This window comes from Phaseolus vulgaris, chromosome 1 (assembly GCF_000499845.2).
Source record: "Phaseolus vulgaris cultivar G19833 chromosome 1, P. vulgaris v2.0, whole genome shotgun sequence".
NCBI lineage: Eukaryota > Viridiplantae > Streptophyta > Magnoliopsida > Fabales > Fabaceae > Phaseolus > Phaseolus vulgaris.
Window position 1 is genome coordinate 13,660,110 of NC_023759.2, and position 22,542 is coordinate 13,682,651.

A 22,542-nucleotide genomic window follows, 5' to 3' on the forward strand; every position below is an offset into this window, starting at 1 on the left:
CAACATGTTATCAGAAAAAAAAAAACCTATTTAGATGATGTAGCCTTAAATAAAACTAGAAGATGTTTTTAACCTAATTTCTAGTACTCGAGTATCCTCTTTATCACAATTCTTAGTTTCAAAAAACGGTAAAGTAATTTATACAAAAAAGAAATAAAAAATAATTTTATTATAAGAAAATTATTCTTATATTTCCTAAGATCGAAAAAAAAAAACATTATATATATAAAAAAAATATCGTACTGTAATAGCAAAATAGAGATTTATCTTCCTTTTTTATTAATAATGTAATAATTGTACTTCTTTATTTATTTATGTTTATACTTATATTAATATTATAGGTAAATATATTAATAATCAATCAATTTAATCTTACATTTTTATCTATTAATTTTTATATTAAAATAATATTTTTATCAAATACTTTTATATTTAGATGAAACAAACTTCAAGAAATTTTTAATATATAATTAATTTACGTAATTTTTTTTTCTGAAAAATATTTATTTTTTATATTTAAAAGTTTAATTTTTTATTTAAATTAGCTTATATTACATCTTCAAATAAAATAAAAAAGAAGAATTTTAGTTTATTAAAATATAAAGAAGTGATGGCTATTTTTTAAAGATAAAAGAAAAGTAAGTGGTTAAATGGATGTAAATACATTTGATATAATGAAAATATATGTTTACTTTAAACTTTGAAAAAATTGAGAATGAGATTTGGTTGTGAAGTGTAATATAATAGAAAAAAACATAGTTTTATATTGATTATATTTAAGCAAAAAACAAAATATACTTTTAAAAAACATTGATGCGTGAGAGATCACATGTGGCGTCACCCACAATCTGACACACAACAGAGAGACACACATTGGACTGTCACACATCCAGAAGCATCATTTCTCATTTCTCTTCCCATTTACCATACTTATGTTGATTTTCCCCAGGTTACTAAATATAAAAGTAATATTCTAAGCTTAATTAATTATTAATAATGTATTATTATTATTATTATTATTATAAATGCAAAAGTGTGTACTAATTCATATTTCACTTCGCAGATTCATATTCTCATTTCTTCATTCATTCACTCCTAAACATTTCCCAAACAATAATCATCGTTGTAACTGATTCGCCTTTTCTCTTTCCTCGATTGCGTTCTGCCGCCATGGCGGCCGTCGGCGCCTGTCTCTTTCCGGCTGTGCTCTTCAGTCGCCGCTCAGTTGGAAAACTGTACTCCAAGCAGATCTCGAGTGTGACTCCACGCCTTGCCACGTCGGTGGAAAGCCACGGCACGCTGGAGAAGGAGAAAGAGAAAGAAAAAGATAAGAAAGTTCTGGAAGAGAAGGAGAAGCGATGGATGAACGGTTGGAACGAATATTTGGAGCAATCGAAGGAATTGATTGGACCAGACGGTGGACCGCCGCGGTGGTTTTCGCCGTTGGAGTGCGCTTCCCAATTGGACAATTCTCCTCTTCTGCTCTTTTTGCCAGGTCAGTATTTTTCTCTCAAATATTTTACTATTTTCCCTTTTTATTTTTTTTCTTGCGTTTGAATTGTTTTGCTTATCTCTTTGGTTTGATGTGTTTTGCTTTTTGCCCCTCACTTCCTTTTGGTTGCGCTCCACTTTTGCTTGAGTTTGCATTTTTTTTAATAGCTCATTTGAGAGACCGTCACCGCGTTTGTTGTGTGTATTATGGGTCTCTCTATATGGTAATTTTGCAGAAATATTATTTCTTAAGCATGTTATAATATGATTTTATTTTTTATTCATGAAAATATTTTTTAAATATTAAACTAATTAAAAAAATAAAAATGCTATAATAAAGTTAAAAAAATATTTATTTTTATAAAAATATAACTTATCTATCCTTTTAATACTGTAATAAAATCTATCCAGTTAAAGAATTCAACTTTCTGTCAATATAGGAATTTTTTATATAATTTTTTTAACAAGCACAAGAATAAAATTATTAGCTTCGCTTTTTTAGGAATTGAGATGCATGAGATGTTTGGATTAGATTGAGTTTAGTCTTATTTTGAACTCAATTCAATTATATTTTGTTTAGTAATTTAACTTAAGTTATATTTGAGTTGAGTAATGTTGAATGTTTGGAATGGGTAAATAAAAAAATATTTTTACCTTTCTATTTTTTAACAAAAAAATGCTCAAAATCAATATTTGTAGTATTTATAATATTTGTAAGAAATGTACAATCTTTTAAATATAAATATTAATAAACAATAATTCTCAAAATATTTAGATATCAAAATAAGAATTATAGATTTATTTGAATGCGATAATTCTAAAAATATTTACTTTAATAATATCTGTAGAATGAAATATTTACTCATAAATTTATTAAATAGTATTCATATGGTTAATTATGACATTTTTCATAGTAAAATTATTAAATAAATAAGATTTATATTATATATTTTTTATATAAATTATAATTGAAGTGAGAGTTTAATCATTTGAAATTCATAAACTCAATTTAGAAAAATGTAATTAAGTTGAGTGAGATGGTTGGGTTTATATGTCTTATATACATATAATTTTCTGAAGCTTTTCCTTTTGAGGTTAATTTTCTGAAGTTATAGAACTTAAATTTGAATAAACGAGGGAGAAGTGTTTTTAGGAAAAAATATGTTATATAATTTCATACTTTTGATTGAATGTGTAGTTAAGGTTAATATATTTTCATATCTACTATTTAGTTTTTAAATTTTATAAAAACGTGTAAGTTTAATTATTTAAAAAAGAAGAGAGGAAACAGACGAGATTCTGATAAAAGATAATTAAATTTAGAAATTTAACTCTTTAAAGTTACGTTACTGACAAGAAAATTAACAATTTATTATACACACCAAATATCAATAATTATTTTTTCATGAATGGAGCTTACTTTTTATATTTTCTAAAGATAATTGTTCAGTTTAAAAAAGTTTGAATAAAAATTATATATTTCAAAAGATAAGGGAAAAAAATTAAAAATTATTATTTTTCATTAAATGTGTTATGTAATTTCTATACTTTTGATTGAATGTGTAGTTAAGATTATTATATTTTCATATCTACTATTTAGTTTTTAAATTTTATAAAAAGGTGTAAGTTTAATTATTATTTAAAAAAAGAGAGGAAACAGACGAGATTCTGATAAAATATAATTAAAATTAGAAATTTAACGCTTTAAAGTTAGTGACAAGAAAATTAAAAATTTATATGCACACCAAATATCAATAATTTTTTTTTTCATGAATGGAGTTTACTTTTTATATCTAAAGATAATTGTTCAGTTTAAAAAAGTTTGAATCAAAATTATATATTTCAAAAGATAAGGGTAAAATAATTAGAAATTATTATTTTTCATTAAATGTATCATGTAATTTCTATACTTTTGATTGAATGTGTAGTTAAGGTTATTATATTTTCATATCTATTATTTAGTTTTTAAATTTTATAAAAAACATGTAAGTTTAATTATTTTAAAAACAAGAGAGGAAACAGACGAGTCTATGATAAATGATAATTAAAATTAGAAATTTAACTCTTTAAAATTGCGTTATTGACAAGAAATTAACAATTTATTATACACACCAAATATCAATAATTATTTTTTTCATCAATGACTTAGTTTACTTTTTATATTTTCTAAAGATAATTGTTCAGTTTAAAAGTTTGAATAAAAATTATATATTTCAAAAGATAAGGGTTAAATAATTAAAAATTATTATTTTTTATTAAAAAATATTTACTCTATATCTACTAAACTCTAGCGTGATTTTTAGTAAAAAAGTAATTCATTAATTTCTTAATCAATGCATTTAGTATCTCAATGTGGAGATTGTTTGGGGTTTTCTTGGTTTAGAATAATTGTACTAAAGTTATAAATTATAATATATAGCTTTATATATATATATATATTTGTATATGTGTGTGTAGTTTTACTGTTGATTTTAATGATTTTGAGACAGGAAGAAGATAACCTAGGAAATATCTTAAATAAAAATGGGTACTACACTTAGCTTTATGAGAAAAAATTGTATCATTATCATGTGTATGTTTGTTGTAACTATTAAGAGTGTTTAAGTTCAATCAGGTTTTCAAATATAGAAAAATGTTCAACCAACTAATTTGAAAGGTTTGTAAGGAAATTTAGTGTATATAGATATATTGTGTTTGATATGATTTAAATATCATATTTAGATGTACACATGAAAAATAAAAAAAATGTAATAATAGAAAAAAAAATCTAAACTAGTTTATGTTATTTTTAAATAATTTATTTTAGTTCTTAATATTTTGTAATCATTTTAGTCTTTACACTTATAGTTTTAATTTCCATTAACTTTAATGGTTAACGCTGAAAGAGCTAAAAGATTAGAATGATAGGTTTAAAGCATAAAATAAAATAACTGTTTGTATATGAATTGTAAGGAATATAATATGTTGTTGTTAAGTATATGGATTTTAAGTTACATTTTAAATGATATTTTTTTTGATAACGAAGATTTGTTTTATATTTTTTGTGGTGTAAGTGTACTGATTATTGCATCAGACAAAGCGACACACTCCAAGTGACGTGTATAGGTACACCAGTTTAATTTCAAAAACAGTTTTCGTACAGGTAACAATGGGCAATTTCTTCCTCTAACTCTATGTTTTTTCCATGCAACCCCATAGAACACAAGAAATGATAATTTTACCCTTTTTAATGACACCTTCTTCCCCTTTTTTTTCCAGATTTATAAATTTTGAATTCTAAAATGTGAAATAATTCTAAATTCTAGAATTTAGAATGCATTTTTGAATTAAAAATATATTTTGAATTATAAAATTTGGAATACAAAATTATATTAATGAATTCTAGAGTTTGAAATTATTTTTTGGAGTTAAAAAATACCTTTTCCAGAGCTCAGAAGGTTTACATATTATACAATTTGAAAATAAAAACAAATCTTGCACCTTTTACACCAGGGTAATTTTGTAATTGAAAACTTTTTGGAGGTGCAAGAAGAAACTATGGAGGTGGAGGAAGAAATTGTCGTATCAATGTTCTTACCCGTGCTTTGTTTGGATTAGAGTAGATTCGAGAGTGAATTTGAAATGATTTGAGTGAAAAATGTAAGGAAAGGAAAATTGTTTGGATTAAAGTAAATATTGTGAAAGATGAGGAAAATGAAGAAAAATGTAATATTGTGAAATATTGTGAGAACATGCAAAATTATTGGATATTAAATCAATTATGATATAATCGATAATATGAATTAAAAAAATTGATACTAGAATAATGTTCCAGAAAATAATAACAATCAAAATTCAAAAAAGTCGAAAAATCCTTAATTTGATGTTACAAGTACTTAATTATTTCATGGAATCTAAATATTGATATTCATAGTTGGGCTTTACTATCAAGTTCAATGTACTAAAACCCTTATTGAAATCACTATATACATAAAAGACGAGTCACCTTTTAATATTAATATGAATCTATTATTGATTATCAACGAACTAGTTATACTTTTGAAAAAACAACAAGATTGTAAAAAACATCCAATAAAATCACAACTTACGTGAATCGCCATTTAATATAATTAATTATAACATTAGATAATCAATTATGAACTTGTCGAAATAACATGATAAAATCAAATTATATATAAAATAATTAGTTATATTACAAAATGATAATATTAAATTTATTTATAATAAAAAATGAAAATATTATATATATTTATAATAAAATAAAAATATTATAATTACTAATAAAAATAAAATAATTAATTACATTATAAAATTTATATACATGATCATGATGAGCATATTATGTCCTAAATTTCACTAAAACTTTTTAGCTATTTTTATCTCACTAAAATGAGCATATTATGGCCTAAATTTCATGATGTGGACCTGAGTGAGGGGACTCCTTGACACTAGGAAGAAAGAAAAGAAAATACAATGAAAAATATTCATGAAAATACAAATGTGACCTTATTTATTTATTTGTTTCTGATTCTGTGTAAACTGCTGCGGTATCTATCTCCTTCCTCTTAATTGTTAATCATGACATCTAGTCTTTTTGCTTGCTCCAATAGTATACCTAATCTTGACCTTTTATTTTTTGTGCAAGTCTTGTTCTCAACAAAATTTATAAATGTACTGCTGTAACTTTATTTATTAGGGATATACTATAAAAAAAAATTGAAAATTGAATTTGCATAATAGAAAAATTCTGGATTAGCTTTTGTAATAAATAATACGATGATGTATTTTTTCTATATTTTTATAAACTACAGTTAATAATTTATGGAAAAAAAATATGAAGCTATTTTATTAAGTTTTAATTATTTTTGAAAATAATTATCGGACTATCTATTTTAATTTAAAAATATTATTAAAAGCACAATTATTTTTTGTATTTAACTTAAAATATAAAATTAATATACTTTTGTCAGTAATTATAATTTATTTTCAGTTCTGAATCTATGCTGCTACATCAAATTTAGCTCTTGTTTTCCTTGCGTAATTATTTTTTTTGTCCTAATCCTTCTAATTTGGTTCATTTTATTTTCACTTCAAGTAATAGTGTATTAGAATTTAGTCCACCATAGTAGAGATTGTGATAATAAGCTAGTAAGCTCTCAAAAACCATTTTTAATCATTCCAAAAAAGTTTACTGTACCTATCAAGTTCTAGATGTGCACGCCAATGTGAGGGTGTTACAAAAGTGAGTGCTTAAAAAAAAGTGTTTTATGTTTTAATTTTTACCAATCAAATAACATCTAATAATTTTTATATATATATATATATATATATATATATATATCATGATGCAAACAAAGGTGCAATAAAATAAGGTTTGTGTGTCCATGTCATGAATAAGGTTTCATGCAAGGTTACTCATAAATTTGTGTAAATAATTTGCATTCCAAATTTTTCAGGGATTGATGGGGTGGGACTTGGACTTATTTTACATCATCAGAAGTTGGGAAGGTTTGTGTTCATTTAATGTCAAGGCCTAATTGCACACACCAAATTGTCATTTTTGGAAATTTTAGGAATGCATTTTTTAGGTGATAAGATGAATTTGAAGGAAAAGGGTTATCAATTGATATGTGAGAAATACTCTCTTCCTTTCTTTGTCTTCAATGAAGGATTTTTGATATATGGTGCTTGCATATTCCGGTTGCGGATCGAACAACATTTACAGGTACACTTTTTTCCTCTGTACCTCATAATACTATTTCGTGCTGAAATTGAACTCTCTGACACTACTTTTTTGCCCTACTTCTGGAAAATGGTTGATAGTATGCTGGTTGTGTTGAAAATGCTATCACATGTTTCTTCCTACGTTTTTAGAAATTCTTTCGCTGATGTATTCCGGCATAATTTATTATGTAAACTTCCCTCTTGCAGACATTGTGAAAATAGTTGAGAGAACAGTTAAGTCAGAATATCAACGTTCACCAAACAGACCCATATATCTTGTTGGAGAATCTTTAGGAGCATGCCTTGCGCTGGCTGTTGCAGCTCTTAACCCTAATATTGATCTTGTACTAATTTTGGCAAACCCAGGTAGCTTTAATTAACGTAGATAAGGTTTATTCTCTTGGATTTTATTTTTCAGCACCAGAAACATGAGTTAAATCAAGATTTTAACTTTAGAGAATCTCTTGTAGCCGCTATGAACAACTAATTCACTGTTATATAAATACTAAAGATGGACAAAGCTTGATCTGACATTCGCAACCCAATTTGGCAGCTACTTCGTTCAGCAGGTCAAACTTACAACTTCTAACACCATTATTGGAAGCTTTGCCGGATCCGCTCTCTCCTGGCCTGCCTAACATTCTCGGATCGTTGGCAGGTTTGTGTATCTTGTTCTGAAGGCTATGTTTTTTCTCTTTCTTTATGAACGATTTTCTAATGATTAATGTCTGTCTTGAAATACTTGCATCATTATGGAAGCCAAAAGAATATATTTGTATGCTTATTTTAAGAAAATAAATCTTATTCAGCTTCTTAAGAAAACTTTTGAAAAATAGGCTATTATTCCCTCTGTTAAAAGCTTCCCTAAACATGGACTACATATAAGATAATGCACTATATACAATGAAGCATAGCCAACTTATATGGACACGAATACAATACATACAAACAGTGAGATGTGGCTAAATAAAAAAATATAGGACATTTTACCATGATAGCCAACTTATAGCCAACTTATATGGACACGAATACAATCCACCATGATTTTGTATCCATTTTACCTACATCCCTTCAAGAGTCAACATTTGCCAAACCTTCTCTTACATCTGAAAAGTATGCAAACTCTATATTTACTTGTCTCCTTACATCCACATCATCATAGTACCTCTTACAACATTTCTTTCTTTCATGAGTAAGTTTCACATCTTGATGTGGTACAACTCTTTGTGAATCTTCACTTAGCCATTCATGACTATAATATCTAAAACATCAAAAATATATAAACATAAATTAATATAATATTATAAATAAAATGTTCACACAACAAAATATAATCATAAATTAATTTAACAATATAATGTATTATCTTGGATTTAAAGAATGAGTAAGAAAATGAAGAGATGTGCTACACTTAGTCCCAAAACTCCGACATCGTGTTGTGCATGCATATGATGCATGTCCACGTCGGTGACAGAAACACCTCGAAGCCGCATCAGAGTTTCATATATTATATATAAGGTAATAAATGCTTTAAGAAAAAGGAACTACTCTTGAAACACAACCCGATGCTGGGAACCTAGTGAAATATTCCATTTGTTGGCTGTTTATATTACCAGACAGTTGTCTAAGTCTCAACAGTGAGTAACTTTTGCTTAGTCAGTTGTAGGTTCCTGGTTGTTTTCAATGCTTCAAATCGTAAACATAATTCCATTCTTATGTTCTTCTCGAATTTTTCATTGAGAAATATCGATAGTTTTTGTGTCATTTACGTATAATTTTGTATTATTTCTGTTATGGTAATGCTTGTAAAGAGCGTCACCCAGATTGTCTGATGCAACCCCAACAATCGTCTACCACAAGAATAACATATAATGTCAACGCCTAGTGAAATACGAGTGTCTACTGTGGCAAACAAGGAAGAAAGAATGAAGGAAGGAAGAAGAAGGAGAAAGGAATCTAGGTGCAAGCACAAAGATTACAGAAAAGGGAAGCCTGACAATAGGTGTTCACCAAAATTGATATTATGATGAAAGAAAAAAAAAAATGAAAATATGTGTTCTGTCCTGTCTAACATAGGAATCAACCTTGCTTTATTTATTTATTTTGATCAGCCTTGCTTTATATATCAGGTTGATTCATAACTCCTAACCAAACAGTCTAGTCAATTTGACTAGGGTTAACAAAATTATCTAACAATTTCCATGTACCTTTCATAGCATATATGCTTTGTAGTTTTATGTCTGACGACATTCTTGGTGGATCTATTACATTTTCGTCCTTTACTATGTTTCATGCCTTTGCTGGATCTTGTCTTTGAATATTTATGTTATTTCCCCATTCTGCACCTTTCAGGATTTAATATTTAATTGGTGCCTAGTGAGACGGGATTTTCCAATTTTTGTTGCTTTTGCTTATTTTCCCTGAATTTTCCTGAGTAGTTCGTTAGATAATTAAAATATTAAATCAGCAGGTACTTCAATGTCATAAGGTACATACGCTAAGTTTTCTACTTATTGATCCTTACACACTGAATAGTTTTTCGGAAAGTATCACTTATAATTCATGGATCAAGGACCGATGTACTGCCTTTCTTTTACCAAAGAAGATGTCATTTTCCATTTATGTCATCAACATTTCTTGTAACATTAGGTGAATCTCTGAGGAGGGTGTTGGATAATGTGGTCCAAGGGCTTCCTCTACAAAATACGGCTGGAGAGCTAGTGAAGGATTTAACTACTTTCTCATTATCTTTGCCTGTAAGGTTCATTTGCTTTCGTTCAAAAATTGATAAATTTCTTTTGGGGCTTTTTCTTTATGCTTTGAATAAGTAAGCACTTTGTATGAGAAAAAATGACAATGCATGTGGCATATTCTTGAAGAAATGTAAAATGAAAATTGAATAGCTTATTTTGTTTCTTTCTTTGCAACCAAACTTCATAAAAGTGGAATATGCTGGACTTTTGAAGATTGTGAATTGACATGACTAAATTTTCTATGTTGGCTTCTTGGCGTTAAGCTTGATTTTTGAGCTTTCCCATCATTTACCTTCAATATTTTGTTGATTGAATTCTCAGGTTCTTGCTGACATATTACCAAAAGAAACACTTGAGTGGAAACTACATATGCTTAAGTCAGCTTCTGCTTATGCCCAATCACGCCTTTATGCTATCAAAGCACAAACTTTGATTCTTTGCAGGTTCATTCTCTTTGTCATTGTGCATATTTTAACTGTGAAAACAGAGTCATAAGTATTTCATTAACTTGGTTAAAAAAGTATTTCATTAACTTTTCACTTCCCGCTGGAAGTGAATTACATCATATAGTTAGACTTCAGTGTAGGAAATCTATAAACGGAAGATTCTCATAATCTATAAACCAGATCCTGATCAGTTGCTACGGGTTAACTTAGAGAACAAATAGAAGATAAAAGCTTAACTGGTCAAAATTAATGTTTTTATCTGAAAACAAGATTAGATTAAATTATCATGAACCTGGTGGGATTTCCCATTACTAATTGCAATTCTTTCAACCTAGTTCGTGGTCTTATTAAATTGAATAACGAATTTCCTTGGTGGATGGTAAATTAGTCTCACCGAATATCTATATACCCAGCATATTTTTCAGTGTATGAAGTGAAACTTACTTTGCGATTTGCCCTTCTAGTGGAAATGATCAGTTACTACCTAGTCAACAGGAAGGTGAAAGATTACTCAATTTACTGCCTAAATGCGAGTATCGTAAATTTGATGACAGTGGCCATTTCCTATTCCTGGTATGGATTTCTCCATTTATACATTTCTTCAAGCCTGTGTGCTTATGTTTGTATTCAGGGATCCTTCACTTCTGATGGGAGAAAAACGATATTAAATATCAGTTAGACGTTCAAACAAACCCTAATATGTAACTGTGTCCACTGGTAGCAGGAAGGTAGCATTGACCTAGTAACGATAATCAAGGGCACTTCATACTATCGCCGTGGCAAGTATCATGACTATGCATCAGATTTTATACCGCCAACACCAGATGAAGCCAGAAAAATAATAGAATCGAACAGGTAAAAATAAGATTAATTTGATCATACAGACCATCAATTAAAAACAACAAGAGACTTAATAGTATATATCATAAAAATAGATTGGAAGCTGAGCTCAGCCATGATCAGTTGCTAGATAAGTTCATGTTTTTTTTTGAGTGAATATCAACGACTATATATATATATGGCAATTTATTTTTGCTCTGTTTGATTAACTGATTGTAGTGTAACCAAATTAATTATAACTTTGACACGTTTCACTTTTAATGCTTCCAGTTTGTTTATCCATGTCGCAAGTGCTGTAATGCTCTCAACCTTGGAAGACGGGACGATTGTAAAAGGCCTTGCTGGAATACCCTCAGAGGGGCCTGTTTTGTTTGTTGGGTACCACATGCTCCTGGGATTAGAAAAAATTCCCCTGGTTTCTCGAATTTTTTTGGAAAGAAACATACTTATACGTGGGATAGCTCATCCCATGATGTTTACGAGATCTAAAACTGGAAAAATGCCGGATATATCTTCTTTTGACAAATTCAGAATTATGGGTGCTGTTCCTGTAGCTCCAGCTAACTTCTTCAAGCTTTTTTCTTCTAAATCCCATGTGCTGTTATATCCTGGAGGGATGCGCGAGGCTCTTCATAGGAAGGTAAATTCTTTTAACTTTCCCATGCAATTATGAATTTGCTCGTTTGACTACTTCTAAGGTCTTTAACTTGTATATATTATCTTGGACATCAATGCAAAATGCTGGGCCATTTGTTTTTCAAGGAGCATGTGAAACTTGCATGGATTATCTGATATCACTATAAAATTCATTTATACAAAAGAGAAAAGGGAAATTGAATGAAGTGTCGTGGATTGTAGACATGCTGGAAAAAAGACGATATTTTTTTCCATATACTACAGGTTATTTCCACATAAGCAAAAGCACATGCTTCCACGTTTTACTTTCCCTTTATCATCATAAAATTACTCTTGTTTTATACTCTTGTAAGAGTTTATAATCAAATGCGAGGCATTCATTTTCCCAATGTTTTATGACCAATGCCGTTTTCTGAGGTTGAACACCGGTGTTGAAGTATAAGAAGTTGGGCTATCTTTCGAGGTTCAAACAAATGAGGCATTAAAAATGAAAGGATATGCTTATTCTATCATACTCACTTCCGTTCCCCTTTGTAAACAATTTTACATGAGAAATAATCTCCATTTCAAGAGGTCTCCCAGTAAGCTGCAAGGGGAGAAAATGTGATATATTTTGGCTTGGATATATTTTAGGCTAGCTTTATCTGTATTTATGCTTTGAAATGTACCAACTTGTTTAAAATCTTCAGCATCGTAATAATTCTCAGGGTGAAGAATACAAGTTATTCTGGCCTGAACAATCTGAGTTTGTCAGGATGGCAGCAAGATTTGGAGCCAAAATTGTACCATTTGGAGCAGTTGGAGAAGATGACCTTGGTCAAGTAAGCGTTGGTCTTTTCTGAACCAATCCTTTTCCTTTAAGAAGTGCTTAAAAATGCTTGCATCAGGCAAAACGTGATATATTGTTTCTTTGGAAAGCAGAATTCTACTGAACTTCTCATATCTACAAACTTCTCTGTAAAATTAAGGATTTAATCTTGGTTCACTGAGTGAAATGCCTTCTTTTCACTGCCATCCAAGTGTTACCATATCGCTAAAGAATTTTGACTTTGCAAGTAGTTATAAGCATATACATCTCAAGTTATTACCACATCGCTAAAGGCTAGTTACAGCAGTAAAAGTAAAAGAACACTTATTATTTTAATGCATGAATATGCCATCTTTAAATTTCATTGTCCCGTGATATGTGGATATGCCTTGGACCTGGAATTACCATAACACATCCTATCACATTGGCCTTTTCAGGTAGTTTTTGATTATGATGACTTGGTGAAGATTCCGTACTTTAGGACTGAAATAGAAAGTCTTACAAATGAGGCTACGCAATTGAGGTATCTTGTTTGTTGTGTGTTTTACCATACCAAATTATGAACATAACAGTTATACATAAATCTTTGTTGTCCTTTTCATCTGCTGTATATGTATACACATACATTATTATATTAATAAATACCTTACAAATTGGAAATCTAGGAGTGATGTTGGTGGTGAGGTGGCAAATCAGCAAGTGCATCTGCCTTTGATTTTGCCTAAAGTTCCTGGGCGGTTCTACTATTATTTTGGAAAACCATTTGAAACGAAAGGTATGCCTAATACATACTTACAGCTCAGAATGTCCATGACATGATTTTTGCCTCCTTTTTAAATTAATGAGATATTGTTTGACAGGGAGGAAACAAGAACTCAGAGATAAGGAGAAATCTCATGAGTTTTATTTACAAGTGAAATCCGAGGTAGAGAGTTGTATTGCTTATTTAAAGGAGAAAAGAGAAAGCGATCCCTACAGAAGTATAGGACCTCGGCTGTTATACCAAGTGACTCATGGTTTTGAATCTGAAGTTCCAACATTTGAAATTTGATTGTTTTGCACACATAAAATTTCAATAATTGTTTTCTGGCCAAAAGGCATAATTCAATGAGAAACATTGTAGAACATTTTTTCAAAAGTTTAAGTCAATAAGTGATAAATGCTAATAACTAGTTATTGGGAAAGGATAACAAGTAGTCAACTTTTATTTAAAAGGGATTTTCTATTGCTTGTGTTACAACGTGACCTACTACGTTCTGCCTTGCTGGTGTTTACTTTGCTTAAGGAGAATAAAGAGGCAATATAAACTTAATGAAGACAAATTTCTTCTCTAATTCAAAAGTCTGAATTACATAATATAAATAGTAGTTGGCTACTAGGCAGTGTTTATATTATCGATATTGGATAACCGAAAGTATATGAGACTTCAAATATTCTTTATGAAATTATAACGATCGGGTTATCGGATTGCAGAAGCATTGCAGTAAAAAATAATATAGTATATAGATAAATATGATTTAAAAAAAATAGAATTATAATGCAAAATTATTAAAAGTGACAATTATAATTAATTATAAATATTATGTTTAGAAATTCAAATAACAATACATTAAATCAAAATATCACAAATTTCAAGTACAAAATTTTGAATAAAATTTAAACAAATTTCAAGTACAAAATTTTGAATAAAATAAATGTCTTAAATTTCTAATTATTTGACTCTCTTTAATCATAATGTAATTGTCTTCAATATTATTCAATGAGGCATATCTCCCCTCTTCTCCCTTTAAAGAAATTTTTGTAAAAAATTAAGTAAATTTTTAAACTCATAATCAAAGTTATCATGGAATTCATCCAACTCCAATTTAAATCACCTTTCTTTGAAGTATGGGAATATCCAATAACAATATCACCACTTATTTGTATAAATTAATAGTTTTTCAACACTTGAAGCTTCATAAACAATTGTCCAATTAAGAGTGGATCTACTTGGCACACTTAACACTCATTACACTCATCGCTGTCATTCAGTACAATATTGTCTATTTCACTTTTAATATTTTATCTTTGATTAAGTTGTTGATTATTTTATGTAAACCAAATCATGCAACCTTTTGTGGTCCTGCCTATTCCTTATTTTTTTGAATGGATCTGCATGATGAATAACTGAAATGTGAATTAATTTATTTCTCTATTCTACAAAATAGATAATAATAAAATGAATCATGTCATGGACAATAATTATTATTTGCTCAAATACACTTCAATGACACTCATATCCCGATGAACTGCATGTCATACTTAAAATCTTGATTGCTAGTTTTTTATGTTGAAAGTTGTGTGCCCATAATTCTTCTACCATTGAGCTATAAAAGCAAAGAAACTAATTTAGAATTTAACAAATATATGATATAATTTATATATGAACACAATTTAAAAATCGTTTAAATGTATCACCTAGGATTGTGGTCTTCATTGATTCTTTGACAAAGTTGTCACCAAAAGAGTCCACTACCACTCTTATAAAAGGCAACTCAATTAAATTTTGTTGTTGCATATCTTTACTTGGCACCAATATTTTGATGTAAGCATACAATTTATTTGAAACTTCAAAATCATATTCCATGTTCCGGTTGGAATAATAGAACTAGGTTCAAAAAGTGACCAGTCAGATGCAAAGGGCGATGAAGTTGGCATGTCCATCTATTATTAATGACTATAAATACATCATTGTATTTACTTTCATTGTTATTAAATGACTTTATTATTGTTCCTTGACTTTCTCGATTGCTTCATATATATAGCTCATAATTACTTTCCTTTTCTTATCCCCCAAGATAAATTACATGAATAAGAGGAGTCATGAATTTGAGAGTAAATACGACATGATTCTAAAGTGAAGGCAGAAAAACAATTTATGTAGTTTCTCTCCCCTTAGCTAGACAACTTGTTCTTGCTCCATTCATCTGAAGTGAACATCTTTATCAAATTTCCCTTCTCTTGATGTAACCTTTGTAATAATAAATAAGAGATAACAAACCTTGTAACCACGTGTCTTACCAATTCTCTCTTATTTGTAAATTATCTTAACAAAATCAAGGAATTAAAATGGTTATAGATAAAGCCAATAGGACTAACTTCACTTTGAATTGTCTTCTTTATAAAAGGAAACTTTCTAATGTCTTCAAGCATAAAATCTATACAATGGGCAATAGAAGAAGTCCAATAAAGATGAGGTCTTTTTTCTTCAATAAATTCCCAACCCATACATAATTGCTTCCATTATTTGAGATAACTTGAGCAACATTTTGTTCTCCAATCTCCTCCACAAGAGTATCAAGCATCTGAAAGAGCTTTTCCTTTATCTTCAAAAATTTAGAATCATCAATGGGCTTGACAAACATTATCCTTATAGGAAAACTCACCAAAAGGTTAATCAAACATCATTGTTTATGGTTGTTAAGACATTACACAGTCTAGTCACCTCTAGACGATCTAATACCCCATTAGACGATTTCATGATAAAAGAATCTATGAGGTTTTGATGTTAACAAACACTATAAGGTGTGTTAAACTTTATAACAAAGTTACTTCATTTGCAGAACTTAAAATAAACACATTAAATGATCTATCATAGTTAAACTAGTTAGACGATCACTATGTTCAAAGGAGTTTAGACCAAGTCTATAATTTTAACACGTTAAACAGTTTCACACTGATTAACATATTAAACAGTCTCATTGTACTAAATGTCCTAGACAATATTACAATTTTAAACATGTTAGACTATATTTTTATGTTAGACTTGCTAGACAGTCTTTATGGAGCACAACTCACTAGATAACCTCAAACGCAAAAATGTGTTAAAGAGTTTAATCATTGTCTTTGTGTTAGACGATCTTGTTAAAATTAGTGGTCTAAACAAGAAGGGGGTGAAGTGTTTTTGAAGGATTTTTGCAAAGATTGAAAGTAGAGTGAAAAATGTGTTAGAGAGTTTAGTCATTGTCTTTGTGTTAGACGATCTTGTTAGAATTAGTGGTCTAAACAAGAGGGGAGTGAATTGTTTTTGAAATATTTTCGCAAAGATTGAAAGTAAAGTGAAAAGTTCTAAAAAATTAACCAATTGATTTTCTGTTCAACTCAATAAAAATTTTGTTTTAAGGTTATTTCCAAAAAATGAACATGTTTTCACGAAACAACTAGTTGTTTATACCAACAAAATATGAAATAATATTAAAATAGTTTATGAATGTAAGGATAGAGAGAATCACAAAAGATGTTTATACTGGTTCACTCTTAACCAAGAGCTACATCCAATCCTCAGCTAACCATTGAGAATACACTATGTAATCAACCCTAGATTACAAAACACACACCAAGAGTGATGATCTTGAACCCCTCAAGAACACACACCATTCTTTGGCAAAACAACTGTTTGTAGAAACACCTTTATGAAATTGCCCTACACAAGAACACACAGAAATACAATGTTCAAGGAGAAGTGATACAAACCAAAGCAACAAACAAGAATCCACTTAAGCCCATGAAAATTATGTTAAATAGGGGGTTTGAGACACAACCCTAGTGTGCAAGATTGAGAGGAAAATACCATTGAGTAACTTGTAACCCAATTAGGTGAATAGGAGGTGTGGGAAACATTAGAGGAGGCAGTCGTCAAGGAAAAACATCATGGAACTTCTTTTCATGTTATCCTTGAGTGTAATAGTCAACATGAGTGGCTAATTCTACCCTTTGGGATTTTGAGTAAATTATTCAAACTCTTATGTACTGAGGTGACATCTGAACCTAATATTTTGTTCTTGATTGATTATTGATATTATTGTTTTGCTTCTAACTCTTAATCTAGAATCTTAAATTTGACTGAAAAGTATTTTTAGGGTTCTGACCTAAAAGATAAAACTTAACATATTTGAGTGCTAGGAATAGACTTGAAATGTTAATTGCTATCAACGTTTGATCTTAATAAGTTGTTTATATAAATATGCAAGGAATCAATATTTATGAAGCATCTTAATAATTTTATATGCGAGGAATCGATATAAATGAATTTTATATGGGCATCAATATCAATCAAAGGACATAATATTATCATGCTAATCAAAATACATAAGAGTAAGAAAGATGAAACCTAATCCCTATTTTTCCAACTTGAAGCAACTAATTCTTTGCTTGTTTTTTGAGAGTTTTTGACCATGATGGAGTTATTTTTTTTTTGTTTTTACCAAAATGATGTCCGTTTAAAAAAAATTACAAATTTAAGCAAGTCGTGCCAATTTGACACGACTTCATATGCACAAATCGCCCCAATTCGACATGACTCTGCCATGTCATAATGAAGTCGTGCGAACTTGGCACGACTTTTGTCCTATCATACTGAAGTCGTGCCAACTTGCCACGACTTCTGCCATGTCATATTTTTTTTTTAAAAAAATTCTATTGTTTATATATTGGGTTGTAAGTTACGTAATGTAAAAAATTAATTTGATACATAATTTTCTAAGAGTGTTAGTTTTAAGGAACAAAAAAATTGGATAATCGTGTATCACAATTATTCATTTTTTTTTTCTGAAGTAATAATTTTTTTATCACAATTCAAATTATACATTTTTTAAACCTGTTTATTTTTTTTAATGTCATTTATATTAAAATATAAAAAGGTATAAGTACTGTAATTATTTTGAAATAATTAAATAATTTAAAAATAATTATATAAATTTTAAATAAGTCAAATAATATAAATAATTTGTAATTATTTTGAAATAATTAAATAATTTAAAATTAATTATATATCCAATTTTTTTTTCCTTAAAACTAACACTCTTAGGAAATTATGTATCAAATTAATTTTTAACATTATATAACTTACTATCAAATATATAAACAATAAAATTTAAAATAAAATAAAAAAATTAAGATGTGGTAGATTCGTGCCAAGTTGGCACGACTTCAGTATGACAGGGCAGAAGTCGTGCCAAGTTGGCACGACTTTAGTATGACATGGCAGAGTCGTGTCAAATTGGAACGATTTGTACATATGAAGTCGTGCCAAATTGGCACGACTTGCCTAAATTTGTAATTTTTTTTAAACGGATCATTTTGGTAAAAACCAAAAAAATAACCCCATCATTGTCAAAAACCCGTTTTTTGATTAATCATTGCCAACACAACAAATTCCGACAAACTTTTATTATTCTATTTTATATTTAGTGAATATTTTACTTGATTATTCAACTGTTCTTGTGGGTTCGATATCCATCCTTAGGGACACATTATTACTTTTGTTAACGTGGTGCACTTGACGTAAAAATTCATCAACGACCTCCAATGGGACACAAATTTACAAGGTAGTGTTGGTTAAGCCTACATAAAGAAAAATATATTATTTAACTATAGCGTAGGTTTGGAGTACACTGAAATGGATATAAAATTAAATAATTATTAAGAAGTGGACTTTAAGCTTAACTCAACCTCATAAAATTGGCTTATAAGGTGAGGTTCACACCCACTTATATAGTATGAAATGTCTTAATCTCTAGTCGATGTGAGACCTCCAACACACACCCCTCTCGCCGAGGCTACCAACTCGTATGTGAGACTATATATTATGGGTGGTTCGATAACGACTCGATAGCGGATGACCTAATAAGTCTAACAAACAATCGCTGGAATAAGCTCGAAATGGCTCTGATACTATATTAAGAACATTAATCTTAACTCAACCTCATAAAATCGGCTTATAAGGTGAGGTTTGCACCCACTTATATACTATGAAAGGTCCTAATCTCTAGTCGATGTGGGATCTCCAACAATAATTAAACTTAACGTCGTCGTTGGGGACACTACGTGAGAAAGCAAATGTGAGTAAATTGTTTCCATTGGGGACACTACCTGAGAAATAAATATGAGTAAAATGCACTTAAGAAGAGCGAAATAGCCATGAAGACAAAAATGAAAAATAACTTCTTGTGGGCTAAGGTAACAATAAACGTCCACGTCACCTTAGTGTCACCTAGACCTACGGTAAATGTAATAAAATATTAACTTGCATCCACTTTGTATCCCCATTCTAGACACTAACTTATTATTATTATTTTAATAATTTTTAACTTGCATCCACTTTGTGTCCCCATTCTAAAGACTAACTTATTATTATTATTTTAATAATTTTTATTGTGAGTTAAAGGTCTCCATTGTGAACACAATATTTGACATTTATTTTTGTGTCCAACTTGAGTAGACTTCATCCATGACAGTGACTTCTTTTTTGTAGATCCCGCTTTTTGTTGGCAACTAAAATAATTTTTTCTTGTAGTGACAACCATTGGATCCTAATTTGTTACCTGGGAGTGACTTACACGAATCTATCTTAACATAGACCAATTTTCCTGTTTCTCATTCTCATTTTATTTGGAGCCTTGAACTAAATGTATTGTTAATGATAGTGGTGCTTATACCAATCTGGAACTTGAATTTCCTGAATTTAATGCATTCTTTTAAATGGAAAACCACCCAGATTGCAATGAGGGTTTGTGTAACAATAAAATAATGGGATATGTCAGTTAGAAAAGTAGGTTGTGTATGAAAAGGGTAAAAGAGTAGAAAACATTAGTTAAGTAAAAATTTAACTTGATACTTGTAAAAATTCAAAATCATTAAGTAAAATTTATTGATTACATTAGTTATTCTGTGAATAAAAGTTAACTAGCATTGTTAATTTTGTTAATGTGACACCTCTAAGTTGTTTTTTAAGCCACTACCGTTTTATCGATTTAACAGAAATTAAATTAAGATATTTAAATCATGTTTAAGTTCATGTCAAAATAACCTTTAAGTTGTTTATTTTTTGAATAAAACATATATCTAACATTATAAAGTGATAACCTTTTTTTTTTTCAGTTTGTTGATGATGATCGTGTTCAAGAAGGATAATATTGAAATCTAGAGGGGTAGAAAAATTCATGTTTTGTAATAGCTCTAGTTTAGAAAAGATTAATCATAAAAAACTTTATACATTAAGACTTGAGACTATATATTATTGTGTTTTAATTAATAATTTAATTTGTTTATTTTATTTAGTTTCCATCACATTTTTAAATATCTTTAAAAAAATTCTATCAATATATAATTTAAAATAGGTCACCTAAATGTATAAAAAAAAAAATTAAAAAAATAATAAAATTATGTAAATGGTTATATTTTTATATTTTTCACATTTAAAATAGTGTTGTGACCAACTAGAAAAAAGTAGTATTGTCTATTACAGTTTAGGCTTACAATACAAATCCATATGTAAAACTTTCATACGTAAACTTTAATCACTACACAAGACAAATTCTTTTATCATATTATGATTTTTATTTTACTTATTATTATTATTATTATTAAAAATATTAATATTATTAATAATATAAATATTATTAGTAAATTAATAATATTATTAATATTATTAATTTTTAAATATTATTAATTTTTATTACATTACATTCAAATATAATCTGTAGGTAACATTTTTTGTTATTTTTTAATTAAACTTAAAATAAGTTACATACTTAACATTTTTTTAGTTAAATTTTTAATACATTATATACAGATATAATCCATATGTAATATTTTTTTTTAATTAAATTTGAAATAAATTACATACAGAAGCATGTAACAATTTTTTTTTAGTTAAAATTTTAATACATTACCTACGAATATAATTCATGTGTAATACTTTTTATTATTTTTTAATTAAATTTGAAATAAGTTACATACGGATGTATGTAACAGTTTTTTTTTAATTAAATTTTTAAATATCTTACTTACGGATTATATTCGTATGTAAATTTTATTTTTATTAAATTTTAAATATCTTATATAATCCATATGTTATCTTTAGTTTACATATAAAAAAATCTATATGTAAAGTCTATTTATGTACTGAATAGAATCTGTATGTAAATATTCGTATGTAACGCTCACTTTCTGTATGTATATATTCGTATGTAACGCTCACTTTAGATGTGAATTTTTATGGTATGTAATTCCAGATTTTTTTGTAGTATTAATTGAAATGAAGAAAAAGTTGAAAGTAGCTTGAAAAATATCATAAAAAATCTGAGAAAAATGAAAGGAAGATAATCTGAATAAGAAATGAATGAATAAAATAAGAAATGAATGAATAAAACAATGGAGGTAACAAGAAGGAAATTTGGTCTGAAAAACAAGGTGAAGCAACTTGCTGCTTATCATTCACATCCAGGGAGATCCCCATTGTTCCACTGTATTTTTCAAAATAAGCCTTCAAGCGAAGAAAATTCGGTTTGATCATAACAGATATATAACCCAAAAAGTTGAAAAAAAAGATGTGTAAGAGAAATAAAATGTTAATAACATGAGTGATGAGTAAACAGAACCTGAACTTGAGAGAGAATGAGTGTAAACACTACCTGGAGAGCTAAATCAAGTGAATATCCATTGTTTAAGCTAAGTGAAAAGCTGCCAAAAATTCAGTGATTGGAGCATGATTGTTTTGTTTAGCCCTTGAAAACTTGAATTGATGAAATTTTGAACTCACGAGACCAACATTGTTTTTCTATTTCTTTGTTTTGTTATGCTCAAGAGTGCAAAAAACTTAAGTGAGGGTATGATAACTCTCACAATTTTTAGTATTTTTATAGAATAATTGTATTTCTTTGAAGTTTCTTTTGTTCTTGTTGTTTTTATATTATATTTATACTTTCTAGGAAAGTACGAGTTTTTAAAAAAACGCTTTAAAATTGACTTTTTGTGACTATTATTTTGCAATGACTGTCTAACATAATTTTGACTAAATGAAGTT

General features: G+C 28.6%; 1 protein-coding gene across 2 annotated transcripts; it reads left to right on the forward strand.

The window, feature by feature from the left end:
- Positions 1–796: 796 nt before the first annotated feature.
- On the forward strand, positions 797–13,836 carry LOC137813638 (phytyl ester synthase 2, chloroplastic-like). Of its 2 annotated transcripts, none has more exons than XR_011081467.1 (15): positions 797–965; positions 1,064–1,495; positions 6,948–6,999; positions 7,161–7,216; positions 7,423–7,581; positions 7,769–7,873; positions 9,865–9,971; positions 10,290–10,411; positions 10,879–10,987; positions 11,139–11,269; positions 11,525–11,894; positions 12,645–12,711; positions 13,136–13,221; positions 13,364–13,473; positions 13,559–13,836. XR_011081467.1 is itself a non-coding variant. In XM_068615995.1 (15 exons), exons 1-15 carry the CDS (start codon positions 830–832, stop codon positions 13,747–13,749), a joined length of 2,280 nt encoding a protein of 759 aa, XP_068472096.1. In that variant the 5' UTR covers positions 797–829; the 3' UTR covers positions 13,750–13,836. The 2 variants fall into 2 exon arrangements, 1 of the variants encoding a protein (XP_068472096.1); XM_068615995.1 differs by having other exon boundaries at positions 12,598–12,711.
- Positions 13,837–22,542: the final 8,706 nt, after the last annotated feature.

Excerpts from the sequence above, each read along its gene's own strand:
- LOC137813638 (XM_068615995.1), top strand. The coding sequence starts at position 830 with ATGTGGCGTCACCCACAATCTGACACACAACAGAGAGACACACATTGG. Across the intron at positions 7,000-7,160 it reads CATCATCAGAAGTTGGGAAG|GATTTTTGATATATGGTGCT; the intron begins GTTTGTGTTCAT and ends TCTTCAATGAAG. Across the intron at positions 13,222-13,363 it reads AATGAGGCTACGCAATTGAG|GAGTGATGTTGGTGGTGAGG; the intron begins GTATCTTGTTTG and ends TTGGAAATCTAG.